Genomic DNA, 23,571 nt, shown 5'->3' with positions numbered 1-23,571 from the left:
ATTTGCAGTTTGAGGTATCGATTTTAATATGGAAATGGTCTAGCTTGTACATCAGCATGAGAACTGAGACCAGCTGGATCTTTGTTTGCTGTCAGTTATATGTATTCCTTCATTCCAGGTGGAGTCCCATCTATAGACCATCGCTATAGAAACTTTCAACAGTTGGTAATGTCACAAGACCCTGTTGCAATCAAAGTTTTTAATATGGGTCCTGAGCCATGAGAGACACTCCCTCCACAGGTCCATTGAAATTTGAACATTATGGTATTTGTAATGCTTTGCAGAGCACATTTTTGAACAATCTTTTGACTCTGAGCTAACTGGGTTATTTGTTTTAGTTGGAAGTGTATGGAAGAAAAGGTTCTTTTTCAGCTGACTGTATCAGTCAAATTAAATCACGTTGTATTGTTTTACTTGATTTCTGTCACATGCCTAATGACTTTGTCATTCCCATAAAACAGTCCTGTATCTGTGTCCTTAAAGTTACTTGCGACAACATAATTTACTTTATTTTTATGTCATTGAATGGTAAGACCATGTTCAATTATATGGAAGTATAATTCTGTAATACAAATGGCATCACTTGTTGTTTTAAGATCTTTGATGAAACTTCTACAATGGACTGCCTAATTTTATAAGATAATAGTTTTTCTGTAAAGTCTAACAATACTGCTGTTACAAATGCAGTAAGTCCTGATTCTCCTAATAGTTTGTGTTAAATCTTTGGCATAATTTTTTGTTTAAAGTGTGAAAATTCAGGCTTTTTATGCTAGAAACAGAAGAAAAATTTTATAGTACTTCACTCAATGAAGTGCGCATCTGATAAAATGTATTCCTTTCTCAAGGACACAACCTTTTTGTGGGGTTTGGTAATAGGAAGAAAAAGCAGTTCTTTTTATAAGGCTGATATATTTAACATTACAAATTGTGAAAGAATCTTTATTAAGTCTTTTTAATTGATTCATGGATTACAGCAGCATCGCACTATATATACTGATGGTACTTTTTTTTTAACTTACTGTTTAAAAACAAAAGTAAATCTGAACATACCTGGAAAGCATTAACCAGAAATCTCTGTTTAAATATCTACTAACAAAAGAAGGTATGAGGTATAGTTTACAGTTCACTTTTAGTTTCGATATAGATTTGAATTAACCCTTTCGCTGTTACTGCACACTGGCCTTTCAAAATCTTCATGTATTTGGGTAGTTGTGCAGGAAGGACAGGGCGTTTACCCTAGACAGTGATTTAAGAAGAGGCCATCGATTGCTACTGTGGATACAGACTAGAGGAGTCTTAAATACTCGGTTAAGATAAATGGTTTGTTTTGTTTACCTCAAATCTTTCCAACAGACTCGTTTGCAAAAGATAATTTTATGTACATAGAAAAGCCCAAAAGTCTCATCAGGGGAGAAAAAATTTCATTAAAGATTTAGTATAGCTAACTGTCTTACTGTCCATCAAATTGCATAACTAAAGCACTGAACTCGTGCCTGATGTTTTGTGCACAAAGCATCCTCATGGCAGGTGATCTAGCTCAGTACACCTGAGAGCCTGGTGTGGGTTAAAGTAGGTCTCTGGAAAAGGTAAGCCTGTTCAGGATTTCCTTTCTTGCTGTGTGGATGCTAGTAGAATAGACCAGTACTAGACCAAGTAGTTCAGAGGAAGAGAAATTATTTTGGAAGCTACTGTGCTTTGTTGGTTGTGCCACTAATGCATTACTGGTTTCCATCTCAGGTGTAAGAAGAGATTCTGTAAATGGTATTTTTTGAATTTTCATTGAAAATGACTAAAAGCACTTACACAGGCCTTACCTTTTGAGGGTGGCAGCTGCATGATGAAAAGCAATGTTTGTTAGTAGTTTAGATTGTGAGCTCAGTTGAATAACCATATAGATATAATGTGTAGCTTGACAATACAGTGTTCAGCAGCAGTGCAAGCTTAAGCTGCTCCTCTTTAACATATGTTGTGTTCTTTAATCTCATTTAAAATGCAGCTGCCTAAACAGTAAGATTGGTGGACTGGATTGAGATGAAGTAAAGGAGTTATTTAAGATAGCATTGCCACCCAATTTTATCTGTCAAACCATGTCCAAAGTCTAACTCTGCCAGGCTGCTGCATGCTGTACAACATCTTGCTTGTTTCCTAGATACTTCTGTTCAGTGTAACACCCATAATGTTTTGTGAGACTCTTCAGAACAAATGTATCATTGCTTGGCTTTCGTATTGCTAACGTTTTTTAAACACATGCAGTAGAGATTTTGGTGATGTTGATGCACAGTTCTGTTGTTCTCAATTTCAGAAACCTACATCTCTATTGCACAATACATTGGTAATATGTTTTTTTTGTGCTAAACATTAGTGAATACCCTTATTCATATTTTATAGCACTGAGAGTAGTATTTGAGCGGAGGGTTGTGTAAAAGCTTGTTTAAACTTAGGTCTCTGGAGGCAGAGTAGAAGTGTTGCTTAACAATCCAGCATACTGTTCATTCCTTGTACCATTGTTGAGTTATTTTGTCCAATTTTTAAACAAAATTGAAGGTACCAGATGAGGTTATTTTCAGATCTGTTTTGCACAGGTCATAATTTTGTATATCTCATTGTTTACAGTTCAAGAATTGTTTGATATATTTGAAAGAACCTCGAGGATGTCTGTTTTTAATCATTTAAATGCAATTTAATTTTTTTCCATAGGTCTTCCTGTGTTTTCAGAGAATTGCTGCTGACATACTTGGCATCAAATTAAACAAAGCAGAATTGGAACAATCACAGGTGATTTTCCACAAATACACTTTTTTTCTTAGTATTTTATTTAGTATTAAAAAAATAATCTCATTGCAAATTAATAACTGTCCTTTAAAGCAAGCTGCATCTGTTGTTCTTAAGACAATTATTTACTTTCACAACAGCTTTTTTTTAAAAATAATAATTCTTTATTTATCCATCATGGTAAACTTGCTGAAACAAGAAAATGTATGTTCAAAAAATTAGGAAAAAACTTTAGTTTGAGAGCTGTTTGTTTAAAAATAGTACTTAAAATTGGTTTAGAAATTAAAAACTCTCTATATGTATGCATATACAGGTAGCATGGAAGATACTCTTGTATATACATTAAATACTGTACATTGATGACAGATACACTTTTTATGACAATTGTTCTTTTTTAATTCTTTACATATTTAAAAACAAATTTCATTTTAGAACTCTACAAATTTAAGTGATAGAAGGCATAAGCTTCTGTGAGTGGAAATGTTCTAAATCAGTCTTCATTGTAGTCATACAGGAAAAAATATTGTCAATCCGAGAGTCAGGAATTAACTGTGTCAGATCCTATGTTTGGTTAATCTGAGATTTTAGTCTTCATTGTGTGCCTGTATAATACAGGACCTTAGTAGTGACTGTCTGCCTCAGGGCAGGAATATTGACTGTGTAAGGTTACTATTTCTCATTCTATTCTGATGTGCAAATGAGAAATGAATCCTATTCTGGTTCAGTATACCAGTTCTCAAGAGCAGGCAGACCTGTGGAATCATGCGTTTGGGTAGCTATTACGGCTCCCTGGCATCTGCAATTATTTTTCTCACTGTACCAGTCCCAAGTAATCTCCCCCTAAAGGAGCTGCGTAGTTTCTGCCCTTGCATTTTGTGTTTTGTTCTTTGCGTTATGAGTGTTATCTTGGAGATTTTCTGCCATTTCCTCTGCAGTAAGAAAGGGCTGAGAGAGGGGAGAATGTTTCCCAGCAATAGGTGGGAATGTCGTCAAGAAGGTTGTCCCCCATTCTCTTACATTGGTTAGCAGTGAGTCAGGGATGTGCATATAGCGATTTCACTGTGAACACATGGCAAAACCCTGCTGCCTGTCCTGCTCTGAACTGTAGCAGAGCTTTGTTGCAGTTCATGCTGTTCAGTAATTGCTGTATGCAAAATGGCTCTAATGAGTGTTGCTTTAGGACCTTACAAATTAATTGGGAAAAGATGTTTTTCTATTTTTAAAAATTTGAACTGTAACTATATTAATTAAAATGTGAGTACTTGCTTAACTGTATCTACCAGAGTTGGAAGTCACTTAGTTTTTATCAGTGAAAGTTAGGAGATCAAAAATGTGTTAATTGTTCAAATAAGCAAGCAAGCAAGAGGTGTTCTGATATAACCCCTTTTCCCTTACCACCTCTGTCTTCCTAGTTCCTGCTTCTAAAAATAATTTTCCTGCCAGTAAGACTGTGTGCATAGGTTTAAACCAAAAAGATTTTATACAAACCCAGTTTCAGAAACCTCAAAACCGAAGATTATACTACTGAGGCAACCCTTACTATATAATGACGTTTGAGATTACAATACACTTATTTTAAATTTACTTATTGAACCAAAAGGTAGCTGTTCCAGCGGTGTAATATCCTGGAACTGCTAGTTACTACCAACATTAAACAAGTACCACAAAATAAGTCAACAAGTTTAAAAAAAAAAAAAAGGCAAAAAATTTCTTAGGTACAGCTTGGTCTCCTGCTTTTTGAAATATACAATAAATATGTAATTTCTGAAAGTGTTTTGCCACAGCAGTGTTTACAATCTGTGTTGAAGTGGTCAACTAGAAAACTGTATTGCAAACAGTAAAATGGTAGAATATACTTATAGTACATACCTAACAAGCAAAGCTAAGGAGCTTTGAAAAGCTGTAATTTATAGGTAGAGAAATATTGAGTCTGTCTTTTCAATGATCTTTTACTACTAAGGCACCATCCATTTATTGTTCTGAGCTCTATGATTATTTGCATATAAATAATTCAGCACATAAAGAGTTCTTTAATTTTTCTTCGGTTGTTTAACTAGCACTGGAACATCAGTCTTAGACCTCTTTGTGCTGTGTGGTGTTGTGTTCTGGTAACGCAGGTGTAAGCTTGTAGATAGGCATGCAAATACCTTAAATTAAAAAGAGAATATGATAAATGGGGTTATACAGAAAATTGTAGCTTTCTAAAGAAAGTGTCTATTTTTAGGTTGTGTTTAAAGTAAGAACCTCTATATAGCCCTGACTCAAGAGTACATAACTTTCTATGTCAAATTGGTATCAGCTTTAAGTAGGCTTCCTCCTACCTTAGTATTGTAATTACAGTTTTTAATTTTGTTGAGCAGATCAATGGAATATGCAATATGTGAATTAGACAAAGTCAATATTATGCAAATTGCAGTAGCAATAGCCTATAAATAGTTAATATGCATAAATTAAATACTGTGGGCCACACATTACTGTTAATGTGAATCCAAGCTATAGTGATTAAAAAAAAGGTAAAAAAAAACCCCTGAAAAACCAAGAACAACAACAACAAAACAACAACAAAAGAAGAAACAAAGAAACAAAGCCAGTAAATGGAGTTGGACAGAAAAGAAATGTCATTGTTGCCATTCAGGTACAGCAGAAGTCACTACATGGTGCTACGCTGTGCATGTAGGTAGAGAGTGAGAGCTGGAAAGCAACTGCCTGACTTTGCAAAGTTCTGCTAATCGAGCGTAGTTTCAATCTACTCCGAACAAGCAATAGTTCTTTGTTACCAGTAAAACGTTTGCTTCCTTTGAGAGTGCTATTTTGAGCGGGCTATAGGAATTGCCCCAATTTAAGTCAGCGAGAAACCAATGGGAATTGTATTGGAGTGTCTGTCTGTTAGCAGTATCTTAAGGTTCGTTGTTGTATGGAACCAAATACCCTGGTCACTTCTTAAGACAGAAAAGGGAAAGTCTCTACATAAAACTGGAGAAGGAAAACTTTAACCTTCGTGTCCTCAGGGAGACGAATAGAAGGACATTTCTTGAGAGAAATTTATTAGTCTGCAGTGGAAAAGCTTAAATGAAGTAATGTGTAGATGCTGTTTCCCAAAAGCATGGAGCTGGTCTCTTGGCTGGAAGGAGGTGGTGTTAGATGATGGTGCCATTACTAGGTTTCTGGTTTACCACAGACTTTTTGTATGACAGGTACAGGTCCTTTAGTGTGGTGGTGTTTTTTTTTTTTTCTTTCCATCCGGAAAATGGGCACAGGGCTTCCTTAAATTGTGGAACAGTTATGTGAATGTGTTCCTTAAAATTTTTAGGCATTTAATACTCTAGCTATTGGACTATAAAAGTAGATAGATAGATAGATGTGTGCTAGATAAATGCTATAAGGAAACAAATAAAAACAATACAATAGTAAGTGTGACTCATCCTTAAATCAGTAAGTATGCAAGTGTTGACTTGGATTTTATCTTTAAACAAAGAGGAAAACACATTTTATTTTTTACAAATGTGCACTATTTACACACTGGATTATATCTTTGAATTTTCCATGTTTTGTGTAATGTGAGATTTCCTCATTTTGAAAAATAAGAAGGTTGCTGCTTCAATATGTTTGTCAGAGAACATCAGATGTCTTCATTCAGTCTATGTGGTAACAACGTATAAGATGAAATACTGAGTTTGTGTAAAATGCCAACAGCGAAATGCTATATGTGAATTATGTTTTATTTTGTATTTCTTCATTATTACTGATTGTCTAATATTGAGAATACTCTTTAAAAATTATTTCTAGCACTTTTGATTTTATGCCTGAAGATCATATTTCTTATGTTTAAAATCAATTATAATTGTCACAGTCACTAGGAAGTTCTTAGAACTGACTCACAGGTGGTTAGAAATAAGTAATAGGAATCCCAAACACATTATTTTAACTTGTATGAATTTGTGGGGCTTGACTCATGACTTTTGAGCTTTGATGACTGGCAGAACTGCAGAAGTTCTTGTGAAAAGTGGATAGGGTTCTTGGTCCCGTTCAAATTAACAGCACAACCTCTGTTAATCAACTGCAAGAACAAGCCTTAGAAATTGAATTATTTACCATGCATTGTTTTAGAAAACAGCTGCAGCAGTTTAAGATATTAATGCAACCCAAGCTATTTGTTACTGCCCTTTTGCTGGAATTTGTCACTCCCACAGCAGAATCAGAAAATGGAAGGTGATCGTGTGCCTTGGCCACATCAGGGCGAAGTTGAGCAGCTTAGCTTAAACTGCTGCTGAAAGTTGTTTTTAAGTGAAGCTGCCAGACTTTGTGCTGAAGCGGATGAGGTGCAAGTACACGTTACATTCCACCAGCTCTCCTTTGGCAGCAGTGATCTCCAGCAGACGAATAGGACAGACATTTGGGGGTGGTAAGTTTTTAAACTATCTCAGCTAGAGCTACTAAACCTTGTCTGTTAACATGCTGAGATGACTGTTAATCAAACCTTTATTTGGACAAAACTGTGGTGAAACAAAGAACTAAATTACTCTTTATGCGTGACTGGAAAGTAGAGCATGTTTTTGAAGTGGAACAGTTCCAAAGTAAGAAAATTGCAGATTCTGACTTATTTTCAGTCCTCAAAATATTCTCCCTTTTAAATCGCAAGGGTCTGATGAAATTTGAGGAAATAGCTCCTTTACTAATCAAATGTTTTTCTTTCTGTATTTTTTACTTTCAACCGTAGTGTAAAAACTGCATGGGGTACAGCTTTGTTCCTTGTCATTGGCAAGAGCTAGCATTTTTGTAAGTGATGTGTAGTTTTCTCTTTAACTAAATGCCAGTTCAGCAAACTAGGGTGTGTGTGCCAGCTTTGTACAATAAAACGTTTGGCAGATAAGTCAGATCTGGAATTCAGAGCACCTGCACCAAGAAGGGTTATTTCTCATTATTGACAGTGGTTTGAACCATGGTAATGATATGCCTGACGTAGAAACTGATACAAAGAAGCCCAAGTTGTTAATTACCATGAAGTTAATAAAAGAAATGTTGCAGTGGTCTTTTTTTACTCTTATTTAGATGAAATTCCTTTAGAAAATCCAAGTCATTTATGATAGTCAGTTTCTTGCTACAGCGGTGCCTAAGCATGGGTCACTAACCTGCCTGTGTTTACAGGATGGGATTTAGACCAATGTTTTGAGGAACAATTAATTGCCTACTGATTGCAAGACTTTTTTTTTTCTTTTTCTTTTTTTTTTTTTTTTTACCCTCAGCTCTAGTCAAAAGATTGATATGAAGAAACTAGGTCCTGTGAGGTCAGATAACACTGTTTAATGCTAAAACTCCTACTACCGCCTGACATGGGATTTGGCAACCTTTCCCTTGATAACATCAGGCCAGGAGTCCAGTAAATCATGAGTGTTGTCCACTAGATAAGATAATATGAATGTGATCAATTAAACTGGAGTACATCAGCAGCTAATAAATTCAGATCCCTTACCAGCCAATTCAAATATTGTTGCTTGTTTGACATATAGGTTTTATTTACAGAGGTAATCTTTAACATACACTGTTTATATATTCATATAATCCGGTTTATATATTGTTTCCTTTAAAATAAAAGCATTTATTCATTTATCCATTCATTTTAACCTTGAAAATACGTTGTGTAAAAGTTGAAGTATTTAAGAAAAAATTAGTAAATTGGTTCAGGGTATAGGTCATAGCAGACCTATCTCCTCTGTTACTTCTTTGCCGAAATTGTTCTATGGATTTTTTTCCCCTTTGCATGAACGCTGTATTAATAGTGAGAAACCGTTCAACAGTTTTGTTTGTCTTCAAGGGGAAAAATGAGAGCCTTTTATTTTTATATGAAGTAAAGAAAAATGAAAGCGTGCAGCACTTAGATGTAAGGTTGTTAATTTATGTTACTGTTCTTGATTATATATTTAGTTATAATGCAATAGTTATATAATGGAAAAGAGGCATGTGTACATCTAATGCACTTGTTACAATTGTTGATAGGAAGCTGACTAATGTAATATTTAAGTACCTTAGACTTAAAGGAATAGGCCATTGTCATCTTTTCTTCCACTGAATTGCCTTCCTTTTTATTCTGTCCATTCTCTTGCTTTAATACACTTCCGTTGATTGCAATATGAATATTTCACTTTGGTGCTTTGAAAGGGCATGTCCTTGAAGAAGCTTGAGAAGCCGCCCTGATGCTGATAGTGACGCTTTCAGCTAGACATGTTGCTCTTGTAATCAGCATAAGCCCTGAAAAGAAACACACTTTTGTGTTGCTTCTGCATAGTCTTTTTATGTCATTCATTCATTCTTTTCAACTACTGATCAATCTCTCCATTTTTTTTTCCCTTCTCTTTTCTTTCTACATTCTTCTCCTTGCCCTCTATCCGTTGTGTTGATACATGATTAACAGCATGTTGTCAGGGCAGAACTAGTGAAATATCCTGAAGAAGATAACCAACGTCACAACACTTCCAGCTGCCAGAGCAAAGTCTGCTCAATGCAGTAGTTCAGGTATTGATGGAAAACTTGGGGTTTTTTTCAAGCTGCGTTGTTTTTACAGGAAGTAACTACTGTTACAGTAAGTTCTATTGGAAACTATGTTTTGTATCTGTAAGCACTTGTAATAATTAACATATTAATTTGGAACTCTGTGTACAATTACATGGTGTTTCTAATAACCAGATAGTTCACAGAAACTTTGAAATATTTCATGGTACTCTATTAGGAAGGTCCTTCAGTGCTGTATATTCAAAATGTTACATAGCTGCCTCAGATGGAAATGGACACAAAATTGGAATCTCCTTTCCTTCTCATCATATAGGAGAGACCAACGGTCTTATCAAATGCTTTGTAAATAGAATGGGTAATATCTGTTGGATCTGTATTAGAAAATAAGTATTTATGGTGCGCAGAGGTTCTTTTTATGTTAATTTAGTCTTTAGTCAGTCTGCCTATCAAAGCTTTTTTGAAGTACAGTTGTATTTGAAATGTGCTTTGAATTCTGTCCATATTTTCCTGTGAAGTGCTTGGAGTAAGGACAGAAAGACAAACCTACGTAAAATTTCCGATTACAATTTAGGCAGTTATTCTTAAAGAATGCATACCATAGTCTTTGTAAACAAATATTGTTCTATTATTTCCATACAAAACAATTTTCTTGGAAGTAAAACTGTATTCATTGCTTTTGCAAAAAAGTCATGTTCCATTTGTAGTGTTGTGAAAACCTACCAAGGCACTTCCTTCTGCTTAGTATGGATAAACTGGTATTTAGAACGAGAATTAGCACCTGATAAGACTTTCTGTAAGGTAATGAAAAAAACTCTAAACAGTGTCTGTTTTGCCTAATCTTTTTCCCTTCATATTTCATAGTTAAAATTCTGTTGAATGCTTGGCCAGCATGAAGATTATATTTTCTGATTGTTACTGTGTTTTCTTTTATGACAGAGGGTGGTGAAGGCAGATATTGTCAACTACAGTCAGGAGCCTGTGACAAGAACCGTTAATCCTCCTAGAAGCTCAATGTGCGCAGTTCAATGACCATGCTATTCTTCTCCGTTTTGTTACCTTTGGCGGTCCTCCTACCTTCACACAGGCTCTGGGATTACCAGGAACTTTGTTTTGACAGTGACCATCGCAACAATGCAATTAGAGGTTTCAAAAACGTGTTGCACCATTGTATATTGAGAAGCAGCAGGCAGTTTTTTGACTGACTGAAATTCAAACATGAGACCACACACTCTGAAAAATTAAGATCTATATTCTTTTAAATTAATTTAAATAAAGCAGTGTAACTGTGTTTATATGTTTCCTCCGATCTATTTGACTGATACCAGAATAAAAATGGATAAAGAAGTCCTGCATTCAGAATACTTTTAAAGACATCACTGTGGAAGGGTATTTTGCCAAAGCATTTTTAAATTTTTTTTCTCTTTTTTCCTCCTGTGATCTGAACTAACTCACTCAGCAAAATGTAACTTGGAAAAGCTATTGCTGGAATACTTTTAAGCACCTAATATATTTTATCTAGGAATAATTTGGAAAGTATTCCGTTAATATATATATGTAGTGCAAAATGTATAAATTGTATCCAGTAAGAAACAGTGCTTGAAATAAAGCTGTATTATAAAACCAGATACTTTCCTGAAGTCTCAGATTGTCTCCATGGATGCTCTGAAAAATGCTAGTGTTTTTGTGTATTTTTATTAGCACATCAGCATTACTTCTTGCAGTAGCAGATATGCTCATATGTCTTCATGAATATGGATGAACCTCAGTCAACAGTTTGGGCTGTAAATGTTGAGTGATATATTCAGCATGCATTAGAAACTGTTGATAGATCAATTAGGATCAGTCATTTTAATAACTAACTGAATGACTTTTGGCCTGGTACTCTTTTCTTTCTAGTTCAGAGTAAATGACAAATAAAAAGCTGTCTGCTCTGTGATCATCACATTTCTCCTCTGTTCCTTTTATAGCAGTCTCTTTTAGACATACAGTTCTCTGCTGGCACATCTGAATAGAAAGCTAAGGAGAGAAAAAAAAAAAAATTAAGCCAACTTGATTCCAGACTATATATCTTTTCCTGTTTTAACTCTATAGAATGTGTTTTCATATAAAGTACAACAAAACATTTGGAGATTTAGAAAAATTAATGAGGCTGAGTGAAGGAAGCTTGTATATCACAAGTGAAAATTATAAGGTCAAGTGAGTGTTCCTATTCAAGCAAGTCCTTAATAGTTGGAACTATTAGTAGTTTAATAAAATAGTTAAACTATTTTAACCATGTTAAAAAAAAAAAAAAAAAAGATTGCAGATGGCAAAAATGTGCTATCTGTTATTATTTTGGTATATTCCAAGTTCATTGAAAAGCTAAGTTAATTTTTAAGCCATTCAACATGCAGCTTGACATACAGTTTTATAACTACATGATAATGAGTTAGTGTTGTACTATTTTATCATTCAAATGTGGGAAAGTCTAAAAACCAAGCTGAGATATTGAGAAATTATTCTACACTAAGGTAGGTGTGAATTTGCAGTACATTATTTATTCTAGGGTTACACTCTGTGTTCTTGCTCCTGTCCCATGGAGTTTGGGTCCCACTGCGTAGCTTTACCTTATAATTAAATGCAACTGAAAGGTGAACTATCTTCCACTACCACCAGATGAGAACTTCTGTTCAAACAGTTTTTCTGAAGTAGCTGTTACGTTTACAAGTTTATGCCCTCCAAAGCATGTGGTAAGTTTTTTTTGAACCCTTAGATTTCTTGGAGTGTTTGTCCCCTGAACTCTGCCCATATGTTTAAATATTCATGAGAACTGCCCCCTCTCTGAGGAGCTGAGCACAACTTGGCTCAGCTAGATGGCTAGAGCCATCTTTCTCTAGTGCATGTGAGTGAACTTCATAGTCCTGCTTCCCAAGTAGTATGTAGCATGGTCTTAAAAGCCGAACACTGCTTTTCTCTTAAAAACTTTTGTAATCTTACTTTTCAGAAGACAATGCTATTTCATAACTCGATACACAAAGCCCATTATTACCCTGAATAATAAAAAAACTTCTGCTTTTACATTTGGGGTAATCCTGCAGTATGAAGGCTGTGATACATGTCCCAGTCCAAGCTATTTTACAGATGGATTTTATGTCTCCGTCTCATCACGATCTTTTATTCTCAGTGCCTGTTTTTCTAGCTCTTTGACTTGTACATCCTTTTGTGTTTTATTCCCATTGATCTTTTCACCATTTTCTATGTTAAAGCCCTACCTCCTCTGAAGATATTTTTGTTTACATTTCCAAGCTGCTCTCATTCTTCCTCCCTAACATACATGTATAGTATTTACGCTAACCAAGAATCTCTTGTCTTCTGTGCCCCCAGCCCCTCCTGTTGCTGCCCCTCTTAACCTCCTCAGATTTTCTGTATTGTATACTGACTTCCACTCTCCCTGCCTTTCCCTACCCTTCCCGCCCCATTTAGATCCATTACCTGTCCACGTTTTAATCCTTACAAATGAGCTTTGCTCTTTTTGCTCAGCCCTGGGGACCCCACCTTGAGCCTTCGGATTCCAGCTGCAGTCTAAATCCTTAGCTGTGGTAGCTGCCTTTGAAGTGCTGCAGCAGCTGTGGTTGAAGATTCGGGGGTGCCTTTGCCATCGCTATGGCCCAAGTTCCACCAGGCTGAGCAGAAAGGTCAGAGAGAAGTCTGGAGGATTAAGCAACATGGAGAGAGGGAGTAGACGCTGTTCTGCAGGGAAGGCAAGGGCTCTGGAGACTGGAGGGATAGAAACAAGTTTAGTCAGAGGGGTGTGTAGGGGGAGGCAGGTGACCCGCTGCCCTGTGCCACGTCTCCTTCCGTAAGTGATGTCCCGCTACTGACCCACACGATTCACGTATGGTGGAGTTTAAGCGTGTGCCATATTAATGCGCTTAAAAGTTTTTTTGCGAGGTGAGAACTGGTTGAAAGCAATTCAACAAACAGCAATGAAGTTAAATAATGCAACGCTTTCCAAAAGTGAGGCAACGTATGCTTAATGTCTGTTGACATGGGGAGGGGGCTGGGGCGGGGGGGAAGCATGTTTTTTTCCTGAAGCTGAGGCCAGATGAAGGGAAGAAACGTGTTCAGGCCCTGATCTTACACAGATCCACACTGGTGAAGTGATCTGCCTGCTCAGAGCTGTTGTAACTAATCATTTCAGTAACAGCTCCGCAGCTAAAAATTGTTTCTAAGTTCAGCTCCTTGCTAGGGTCAGTCTTGTGTGATGGGGTGGATACCAGTAGGTATGTTGTGTCTGGCTGTATGTTAGATTACCAGTGCTTTTAAAACATGTATTGGAAGCGTTACTAGACTCATGCAACTTCTTATCTGTTGTGGTTCTAAGATTTGGAGGGGTCAAATCGAGTCTCTCTCACAAACAGCAGTGTAAAGGTATTTTCCCTTATGACCAGCTGCTGTGAGTGCCAGAGCCTGCGACAAGTTCATGATCTCTGAATACGTCGTTCTTTTGACAGTTCATAAAAGTTATGAAAACACGTGAAGCTTCTTTTTAGCCAGAATAACTTTAAAAAAAAAAAGGTTTTAAAGGACACGTACAAGGTCACTAGAAAAATTACATGAAGTGTGCTCTTTTGAGGAATTTGAAAATTGTTGGTGCTATCTATTTGCATCATTAGGCATCTGCTTACAAAAAAAACCTGTTCCATAAAGCACTGTTTGGGTTTCACTGGAACTAAAGGGCTTTTGGATCAGGCGACTTCTTTTAAGTGCAGAGATAATTTGATTGTCAGAGTAAACACTGGCAACTGTACCTGATAATGAACCTGGTAGCCAAATTTTTATAATAATTTTATAATGAAAAATGTCATAGTAATATTTAAAGTTGGCTATTCTTTTGCTTTTTGATGATGATGGCAATTTAAATAAGTCAAAATCATATTTTTCCTTTTTACATTTATTTTAGGAATATGGTTGCGTTTTCACAAAAGGTTTGTAATCTTTGTTTCATGATGATAATGAGCTTTTCATAACATGTTTCATACAAGTTGTAGTAGAGAGTACTGTTTAGAAGGTGTCCCTATTTCATGTGTTGACCTGAGACCAAAGATTCAGGTGTCGCTGGGAAGAGCAAGTGCTGCTGAAGCCTTGTCGCCATGTACCTGTGCCATGCTTGGATCGCTGCTCTGAGCTGGCCCAACAGCTGTAACTGGCTGAAAGCAAAACAAAATCCCCCATAACTTGTTGTCTTTCAAAGTAAATCTTGGTATATCTAACTAGAACTGTACTGTCCTGTTTATGTGGTGGTGTTGACGAAGACAAAATTGCTGTTCCTTAACATAATTAACGATTTTATAATAATGGGAAAATTTCTGCAGGAGAATTTTTCCTATTTAGAATACTTGCATTCATTTCTGATGTAGCTTAAGAGTTTGTATGAGGGGCCTGATAGATGTATTTAAAGCAGCATTGACTTTTATAGAAATTATATTTACAAAGCTGATGTGATTATCTACTTTTCCTTCTGGAATTTGAGCATTATTTCCCAAGCAAAGAGGTTATTCTACAATGTTGTATTCTTTTCTTTCTCAGTTCAAGTACTACTGCTTACCATATCATCTGATTTCTTTAGACTGTCTTTATTTAAAACCAACTCATAACCACTTAAAATGTCAAAATAGTTGAATGCTGCTGGAAAGAAAAAGCCAAAATTTATCCATGTTTGCATAGGGGTAATGGCATACATATGAGATTAAAACTCCAGTCCAGTTAATTATCCGTAGGAAGCAAATTTATGCTCTGATTTCAGATGCTATGAATAGAATGTGATTAGAATTTAATGTGCTACAGTTTTATTTGCAAAATACACAGGTCCTATATAAAACCTTTTCTTATAAAGTACTCTGTAGAAGCCTTGGGGATCCCTGTTTAACTTGCAAATGCCGAAGTTTGATCTTCCCCAAATAGAAGATAGTGAAGCTCCTGAGTTCCATGAACTGATTTCTATTTTCAGCTTCCCATAGAGAGCTGACTGTTCAGCCAATTTAAACTTTTTTTTTTTTCTACTCCACTTCATCTTCATTCATTTTGGCACCATTTTGAACTGGAAAACTTCCAGTTAGCTAATTGGCCATTTGCCTTGTTTTATGTGGGGGTGATGTCAAGTGCTGAAATAACCAATTGACTGAAAGCAATCTTGTTTCAAAGGCTGGTCAGAACCAAACCTCAGAAGGTACCAATTTCAGGTTTGTTTTGTATTTAACCGCTACACAGCGTTCCTTATCCTAGTGGACGAACCTCGGAGAAGAATATAGATTTGAGGTCAAGAGCTTGTATTTGCTCAGATACCACATTTAGAGCACTGAATTCTGGAGGAAATAGGAATCCAGATCTTTTTTTCATTTCACTTTCAAGACTTTCTCTACCTCTACTCTCTAATGTCATATTGGCAATCAATGTTTTTATAAAAATATTAATTCCAGTCTCCGTTTAAAAAACAAAATGTCGTAATTACACTTTGGTTCAGGGAAGTTTTTCTTTTAAGGATGAGTGGAAAAAACTGCTTATGTTGTACGAGGTATCACTGGCATAAGTGAAGGTGTTTAATACACATTAATAATCATCTTTACTTGTTATGATCTGCTAAATATCCTATATTCTGCTTTCTACTTTTCTTATTTAAAATATTCTTTAGACTGATAACGATTATAAATACAGAATAAAATACCAACCTGTTTTTAACTAATTTGTGCCTCAGAAAACTGGTCCTGCAAACTGCTCCAGGCAAACATTTTTTCTTTGCTAGCTAAACTCCATTTCTGTCCTTTCCTGGGCTGATCCATACCAGGTAGCTTGCAGGATCATGACCTACTAATCCTTTTTGATTTCTGGTGAGCTTTTAAAAACAAAGTAGACCAAGAAACATCAAAGGAGGATTTAAAAGACACACACCGTACCCTGAGAAGTAAATGTTGCTTTGGAAAGCATTCTCTCCTTTACAAAGAAGTGAATGCCGTGGTTCAATACTATTCACCGAAAGCACTTAAGCATATGCTCAAAATTAAGCGCGTATTTAAGTTCCCTTGAAGTCTACGCCATTTAAGTACACACTTGAAGCTAAATACATTCTGGCATACTTTGCTGACACAGAAATTCTGGCTTCATTGAAATAAATGCCTTTGAGGCTAAAGTTCTTTCAGGAATTTCAGTGTTGTTTCTTAAATTTTCTACCCATTGTGAAGCGTATAAACTAAAGCCACTCCCAAGTTAAAAAGGAAAAAATGAATAAAGGTGTTTCTCATATATTCAGTTGCTTTTCTGATACTTATGCCTGGCATGAATGATACAGAAGTTGCAAAAAAAAAAAAAAAAAAAAAAAAAGTTGAAATGTGGTTCAGTTGTATGATCAGAGCATTTACTTGACGTTGGGCGAGTTGCTGTTCTTGGAACAAATGCTCCTCAGATCCATAATGAATCAGAAACAGAGAAAAGAATCTGGAGATGCTTGGCAAGTCTCATTGCAAACTGAATACCGACTGATAGTGCAGGAAAACATATCAAGCTCCCATTTGTAGTGTCTGAATTGCAGATCTGACATGGAGGATAAACAAGAGCCAGTACTTCTTGCTCAGATTTGGGGAGGTATTTGATCACCATCTTGGAAAAAATGAAGTGTGATTTCTGGATATATTCCAGTATTTGTCAAAGAATGGTGAGGCAATGTTTAACTGCATAATGGAAACTGGAGAGAAATTTTGTCATCCCACTCATCAATCCAATTGCTTTTTTATCTCCCCACTGTCTTGGAAAGAGAGCAAAGTGTAAACCAACATTTGGCACAAATGGGCTGTCTGTGCCATTTAGCAGCAATTTGCATGTAATTGGTAACAATTATACAGACAACCCATTTATAACAGTGAGTGAGCTCACAACCTAGCATAAACTACAAGAAAACTGATCATATCCCCCAGGAATCGCACACCGATGTAAGAAAGGAAATGGAAGTCTTTCAGTTTAACCTCGTTCCTGGTTTTATCACCCAGAAATTCAGGGATGCAAATAAGCCTGTACTCAACAGGTTACACTTTCTCAAATTAAAAGCACGATTTGTGTTTGTGCCAATTAAGCTCGAATATAATCAAGAGTCTTAAGAGAGTGCTCCCTATCTTTTTTTCACTATGGTTCTGCTAATCTTTCTGACTAAATGGCCAGCCTTTGACAGTCAGGGTTTAACTCTGTCTCCATACAGTCAACAGCTGAGTTGATGACACGGCTTTCCAGGCTCCTCTGTCAAGAGGACCTGGTGGCCAGCCAGGCTGCCAGCAGCAGAGACTGAGACGACAGCCAGTGGTGATGCTGCAGCGCAGCTGAGCATGCTTGGAGAAGGTGCAGACAGATTTCGCAATCACAGAAGTGTAAGTTAATTGATTGAGATACAGTTAGTTTGATTTGTACACGTCACCAGCGGTTGAATTTCTTCTGTTGCCTTTTGGGTAGGACACAAACTTACTTTTTTTTTTTTTTTTTTAGAGTGTAAGTTTACTGTAGTTGTTTAGTTGTGACAACGGGTTGGAAGCTTCTGCATCCTCCTGGGTGTGGGCATAGTCTTTTCCTCTTTGGTTGAGAAGCTTGTTGCAGTGCAGGCTCGCTAACCATGCTGATTCAGGTTGGACACTACCCAGGTTGTGGAAGTCTGGAAATACCAGCTGAATGTTCCCATTCCACGTGCAGAGCAAATCCAGTTCCTTGCAGCTGTTATATAGGTACTTACATGACACCTGTGCTGTTGTATTATACCTAATGCTGTCTGCTATTGTTGCTATCTGTGTATGTACTGCAAAAAGATGTATTTGAGTCCATATACTTTAGCCCTGTTAATAGAGTTTCATGAAAATAAATATAGGGGAAAAACTCAGAATGATTGATACTGTGGAGTGGGAAATCCATGCCCTCCAGAGACAAAACAGACTCAAGGAAAATGCAACAATTTCAAAATAAAGGTGGATTTGTGCACATACGCTCATCCCCATAGTAGCATAAATCATGCACATGAGAGAAGGCTGTGGTCAGGGTCCATGCAGAGTCTTCCGTATCATGTAAGTCCTACACTGATCTGTGGAGTGGCCATGTGGAAAGGCGGAGAAACGCTAGATGGGATCAGCACAAGAACTGGGCTGTTGGCTCTGCATTTTGTTATACAATAAAGTCCTATAACTCCTTTTGTACCCAGATACTTCAAAGTGACTACTCATAAATTATTACTACCCTCTGTGCGCATGAACCTCCATTATTCAGTAGATGTTTCTCTCTCAGGGCACATTTTGTGGCTTTTGTGAACAAAAGTTCAGGTTTTCTGAATCAGATTCTTAGCATTTTCTGGTTTCCTAGGCTGGAGTAGCAAGAATGAGGCCAAACCTCACCCCAAAAGAGTAAAAGAATGTTGATTCCAATGTCTGTTGTTCATCTGAGGAGGAAATAGTGGTGCCACACTCCAAGTGTGCTTTGAGATAATTGTCTGAACAAGTAAATACAAAAACTTTCAACATTTTCTAACAACTAACCGGAAACCAGTATAAGAAGCACAAATCTGCTAAATGATGGCATGGATATTTGCAACCATGGATTTGCCTATTCTGGTGAAACGTTTATGCTGCCAACAGAAATATGGTAGATTATGGCAACGGTAGGGTCCACAAAGATGCCCAAATCATTAACAATGATCTGCTACTGGTAAAAATCCTTTTTGTCATTCAGCATATGAAAAACAACTTTCCTGTTGGGTCGTAGAGAGCTACAAGCAAGCTAAGTTCTTAGAAGCATCATTATTTTTCTGCGTATGAAGTTAATCAAAGCTGTGTGCTGTACCTGGTTTGAATCATCAGCAGGGAAAGTAACTGGAAAGAAAGAAGGAGGGTAAAGGTGATTGTCAGAGATCAGTTTATGTGTAGAAACTGTATTTTGCAGCTTACCTGTATTTCTCTTCAGAGTTTTACAGAGCCAGAGATCTGTTACCACAGCAGGTTTGTCAGACATTAAAGATTTCCTGCAATAAAGAAGTGAATTATTCTCCAATATAAAAGGTATTCTGATCATGACCACCGAATCTGACTCAGCTTTGAGAAAGTTTGAATCCAGATCCTTGTGCAGGCACCAATCTCATTAGCCAGCTCTCTGAGTAACATTCAGTATGATGCTGCAACATCCATTAAAAGAGGATGGTATAAGTAGCTGGTGGTAATTCTGATCTTTGTGATTGTTTCTCTGTTCTTCCCCTGCCCCCAGCATGGTGGAAGTGCTGGGCAATGAAAATTGGTGAGTTGCTGAATATCGGTGGTTTGGGGTTTTTTTGGTTTTGTTTTTGTTGGTTTTTTTTTTTTTTTCCTGCTTATAGGACCTTACTAGTCTAACTGACACCTATTCACCAAGAAATTCAAATGATAATGGCTTTAAGATTATTTGGAACTGGGTGTTGCAGATGGGTGTTTTGAACAGAAATTGGCAGAATGGCATCTCTGGCTCCAGGTTGGAGGAGGTGCAAAGGCTTCCTGTGTGCCTTTGTACAAACCGCTTAAGCTGCCTGTGTCTTGGGACTCTCTGCAGGGTGACCATAATACTCCACCCAGCAGGACTGCCATGGACACCTGTGGGAATGTCCTGTGCTTGCGTACTGTGGTGGAGTTGTAGTTTTGACTGATACCTTGTTCAGACATGGGAGGCATCAAGCAATATTTATCTAGGATTCTTGTTAATGCTTCCATTGTGCCACTGTGCAGTCTGATGGTGTCCCTCTTATAGCCAAATACATGGGGTGGACTTGGACTGGGTGTATTTTGGGTAACAAATAGGCTCAAGTTTATAAAAGCTATCTGTTCCGGTTTCGGCGGGGATAGAGTTAATTTTCTTCCTAGTAGCTGGTACAGTGCTGGGTTTTGGATTTAGTGTGAGAATGATGTTGATAACACGCTGATGTTTTAGTTGTTGCTAAGTAGTGCTTATCTTAAGCCAAGGATTTTTTCAGTTCCCCATGCTCTGCCAGCAAGCAGGTGTGCAAGAAGCCGGGAGGGAGCACAGCCGGGGCAGCTGACCCGAACTAGCCAAAGGGGTATTCCATACCATGGAACGTCATGCCCAGTATATAAACAGGGGGCAGTTGGCTGGGAGGGGTGGATCGCTGCTGGGGCATCGGTCAGTGGGTGGTGAGCAATTGTATTGTGCATCACTTGTCTTTTTCTTGGGTTTTATTTCTCTCTTTTTTTGGTTATATTCCTTTTCATTACAATTATTATTATAATTATAATTATATTTGTATTATTATTCGTTAGCATTGTATTTTATTTTACTTTAGTTATTAAACTGTTCTTATCTCAACCCATGAGTTTTACTTTTTTCCGATTCTCCTCCCCACCCCACTGGTAGGGGGAAGGGGGACAGCAGCTGCGTGGTGCTTAGTTGCTGGCTGGGGTTAAATCACAACATTATCCCAGTAAGGTTAGCTGACTGTTTACATCATACAAGCCATAAACATTAAAAAATGTTGTCCATTTCTGCTTAGAAGACACACTTAGAAGAGAGCTGAAGGCTAATGCAAGTGATCTCTGAGGTATTCTGGTAAAGCCTGGGGATGGATGGATGCTCTGCCTGACCAACTAGTCACGTAAGTCAGTCTTGGGCTTCTTTTGAATTAATGAAAAAAAGATTCGTCTTTTTACTGGTCTGTTCCTTTCCCTAATTATTCTAGTAAAAACCAAAAAGTTACCAAAACCACCTTTTTTTTTTTTCCTTTTTTTTTTTCTTTTTCTTTAAATGTTCCACTCATTAGAGCAGTAGTTTCTGTTGTATACTTGGCAACTGCAGTCATCCTCAATAGCAACCATTGTGAGCATAACTGATTCTTCTATTGCTATATACTTTAGTAGGACATTATATTGCTCACACACACACACACGTCTATGTATATATAAATATATATATAAGCCTGCATATACTTGTGCACATATATAGGTCTCAGTAGTTGGTGCTAGCAAAGTTTTAGATAGATGTTTGGTTCTCTCCTCATCTGTCTCTACTGTTCTAAGCCAAATGTTTCAGTACTGCTAGAAGAACATATTAGATCACGTGGCTAAAACTTGGAAATACCTACAATTATTAATGGTATATATTAAATATAGCTGTCTCTAGGCTATGTTGACTACATCGATACAGTAAATTAAGCAGGTCCAAGGAGCACTGCAGAGCACTGAAACATTGTTGCTTGCACTGCTGTGGTGCAGCAGTAGCATGCCTGCCCAGAGCTCACCTTCTACTTTTAATTACATGGTGCAACAAGAGCTGCAGTGGGAAGCAGGGAAATGGGAAGATGGCTGGAGAGTAGGTACGCAAACCAGCTCTCATTGTCATTTCACCAAAGCACTTGGATGTTCCCAGTAGTATCAGCCTACAGTATTTCAAATCCCCCCTCCACTCCACTGTCATTAAGACAGCACAATTATTTATAGGGCCACGTTATAATCTGGACTGGGAAAATGAACCAGCTTAAAAGATGTGGAAGAGGAGCATAAGAGAATCAGTTTTTATTAGAAGACAGGATCGATGTGGCCTGGCACATATTCTTTAAGCACAGCTGAGGTGACAGTGAGCTGGGGCACAGAAGCACCACGAAGACAGCTTCTCGTGGAATCACAGACCTGGGAAAATGTATAGCTCTTTATGACCTGCATTCCTCAGGCTGTGCAAAAGTTGTAAAGAAAAGTGACCTTTTTCTCATCCTTCTCACCACCATCTGACCTCCTCTGGACATCAATTCTACCTGCAGAAAGTCAGTCTGCAAACACGTTCTTTCCTGGGCTCCCAGATATTCAATTCATATTGTTTTCCTTGCACGTTGCTATTAATGGCAGAAACACAGCAGATAATAATGATTTTCAAGAATTTCCCCTTTTTTTGCCAAGCCAGCTGCCTCATCAAAGAACATCTGGCACCAAATGACAGACCTGACAGTGTTCCATATAGGGGATATTTCAGAGATGCCTAGAATGAGACACTGAATACCTGAGCATCTGATTGCAGGGCTAGGGTTACTCCAAGTTTTGAAAGGTGATCTCTCTAACTTCTTTCTCTATAAAATAATTTGTGGTGTTTTTTTGTTTTTTGTTTTTTTTTTTTTAATTCATTGAAGAAAGATTATTACCTTAAGTATAAAATGACCTGCCCCTTTTCTGCACCTCTATAGTGGTTTCAAGAAACAGCACAGGAAAGAGAGAGGAAATGCACAGGGATGCCCTTTCAGCCTATCTGAAATCTGTTACAAAGAAATACTTTACATTCCTCCCTGGGTTTTCTGGCACTTTTTTCACAAAAGGAGCAGTTGCTGTTTTTAACGTACCTGGCTTTTCTGTTCTTCCATCTGATGGTGAATAAGTGACTTGAGGAAGGGAGAGTAACTTAATGGCAAAGATGGCTCCATACTGATTAGAAGCTTTCTCGTGTAGTTTTGCTCCTGGATCAAAAACTTCTCTGTGTGAGAAAAGTGTGTGTTTAACATATGGCTGCAACTGACGCTAATGTAAGTGTGCCTATGTGCATCAAAGCTGAAGCTGCCCCCTTGTATGGAAGCTACAGTCCCTAGGCATAGCATGTTAATTTATATTTGCAGTATGTTATGTATGTAAATGCTTATGCCATGTAAATGATATACATTTGGTCAAATCATTCAAATCTAAGCATTCCTCTCCCCTTTTTGGTTTGGGGGTTTTTGTTTGTTTGCTAGGGGAAACATGGAAGAATACTTATTTGTTATCTTTATCAAAAAGTGCTAAAACCCCAAGTGTGATCTGGAATTCCTGAAGCTTGATGCTGTTCAAATGCAGAAACAAATGATGGCCTTGCCCCAAAGAGCTGCCATTGTAAGTAGGAGTCAGGAACCAAACGTGGATGCAGAAAGATAAGGGTAAAGTGAGGTACAGGTGCACCTTTAGAGGTAGAAATGAGGAGCTCTGTAGGTTGGATTTTGACAAAGGCAACAGCCCACTCTTCTGCAATATCTGTGATGCTTGGTGACACTGATTTTGTTCATTAAAGTTACTCATCTGACTGGCAAAGGCTGAGTAGCCTTTCTGTTTCCATCTCTCAAGGTGGAGGCCAAATGAGGCCTCCTGGATTGCCAGAGACCAAAGGGAGTCTGTCCTCAAATTCCTACTATTCAGAATAGTACATTCATATGTAGTGTAAATGGTAATATTGACTATATACATTCAATGTGAAGAAGCTGCATGGTGGTGTTGCAACACCTTCCAAGTAGGAGGCAAGACCTGGGGACAT

The 23,571-nt window shown here is 37.4% G+C and overlaps 1 protein-coding gene across 3 annotated transcripts in view; it reads left to right on the top strand.

Annotated features, from left to right (window-relative positions):
- The window catches only part of RAB28 (RAB28, member RAS oncogene family), a 67,929-nt gene extending 57,362 nt beyond the window's left edge, over window positions 1-10,567 (top strand). The window contains exons 6-7 of one of the 3 annotated variants that reach the window (XM_050896090.1): window positions 2,698-2,775; window positions 10,216-10,567. In XM_050896090.1, coding sequence (XP_050752047.1) covers window positions 2,698-2,775; window positions 10,216-10,308 — 171 coding nt within the window. In that variant the 3' untranslated portion in view covers window positions 10,309-10,567. Of the gene's footprint in view, window positions 1-2,697; window positions 2,776-7,489; window positions 7,553-9,181; window positions 9,278-10,215 lie in introns of those variants that run through there. The other 2 variants (XM_050896089.1, XM_050896091.1) reach the window with 2 other exon arrangements.
- The last annotated feature ends 13,004 nt before the right edge of the window (window positions 10,568-23,571 follow it).

The sequence above is a fragment of the Gymnogyps californianus genome, chromosome 4, assembly GCF_018139145.2.
Source record: "Gymnogyps californianus isolate 813 chromosome 4, ASM1813914v2, whole genome shotgun sequence".
In the NCBI taxonomy this organism is placed as follows: domain Eukaryota; kingdom Metazoa; phylum Chordata; class Aves; order Accipitriformes; family Cathartidae; genus Gymnogyps; species Gymnogyps californianus.
This window is presented reverse-complemented; position numbering and strand designations above follow the sequence as displayed.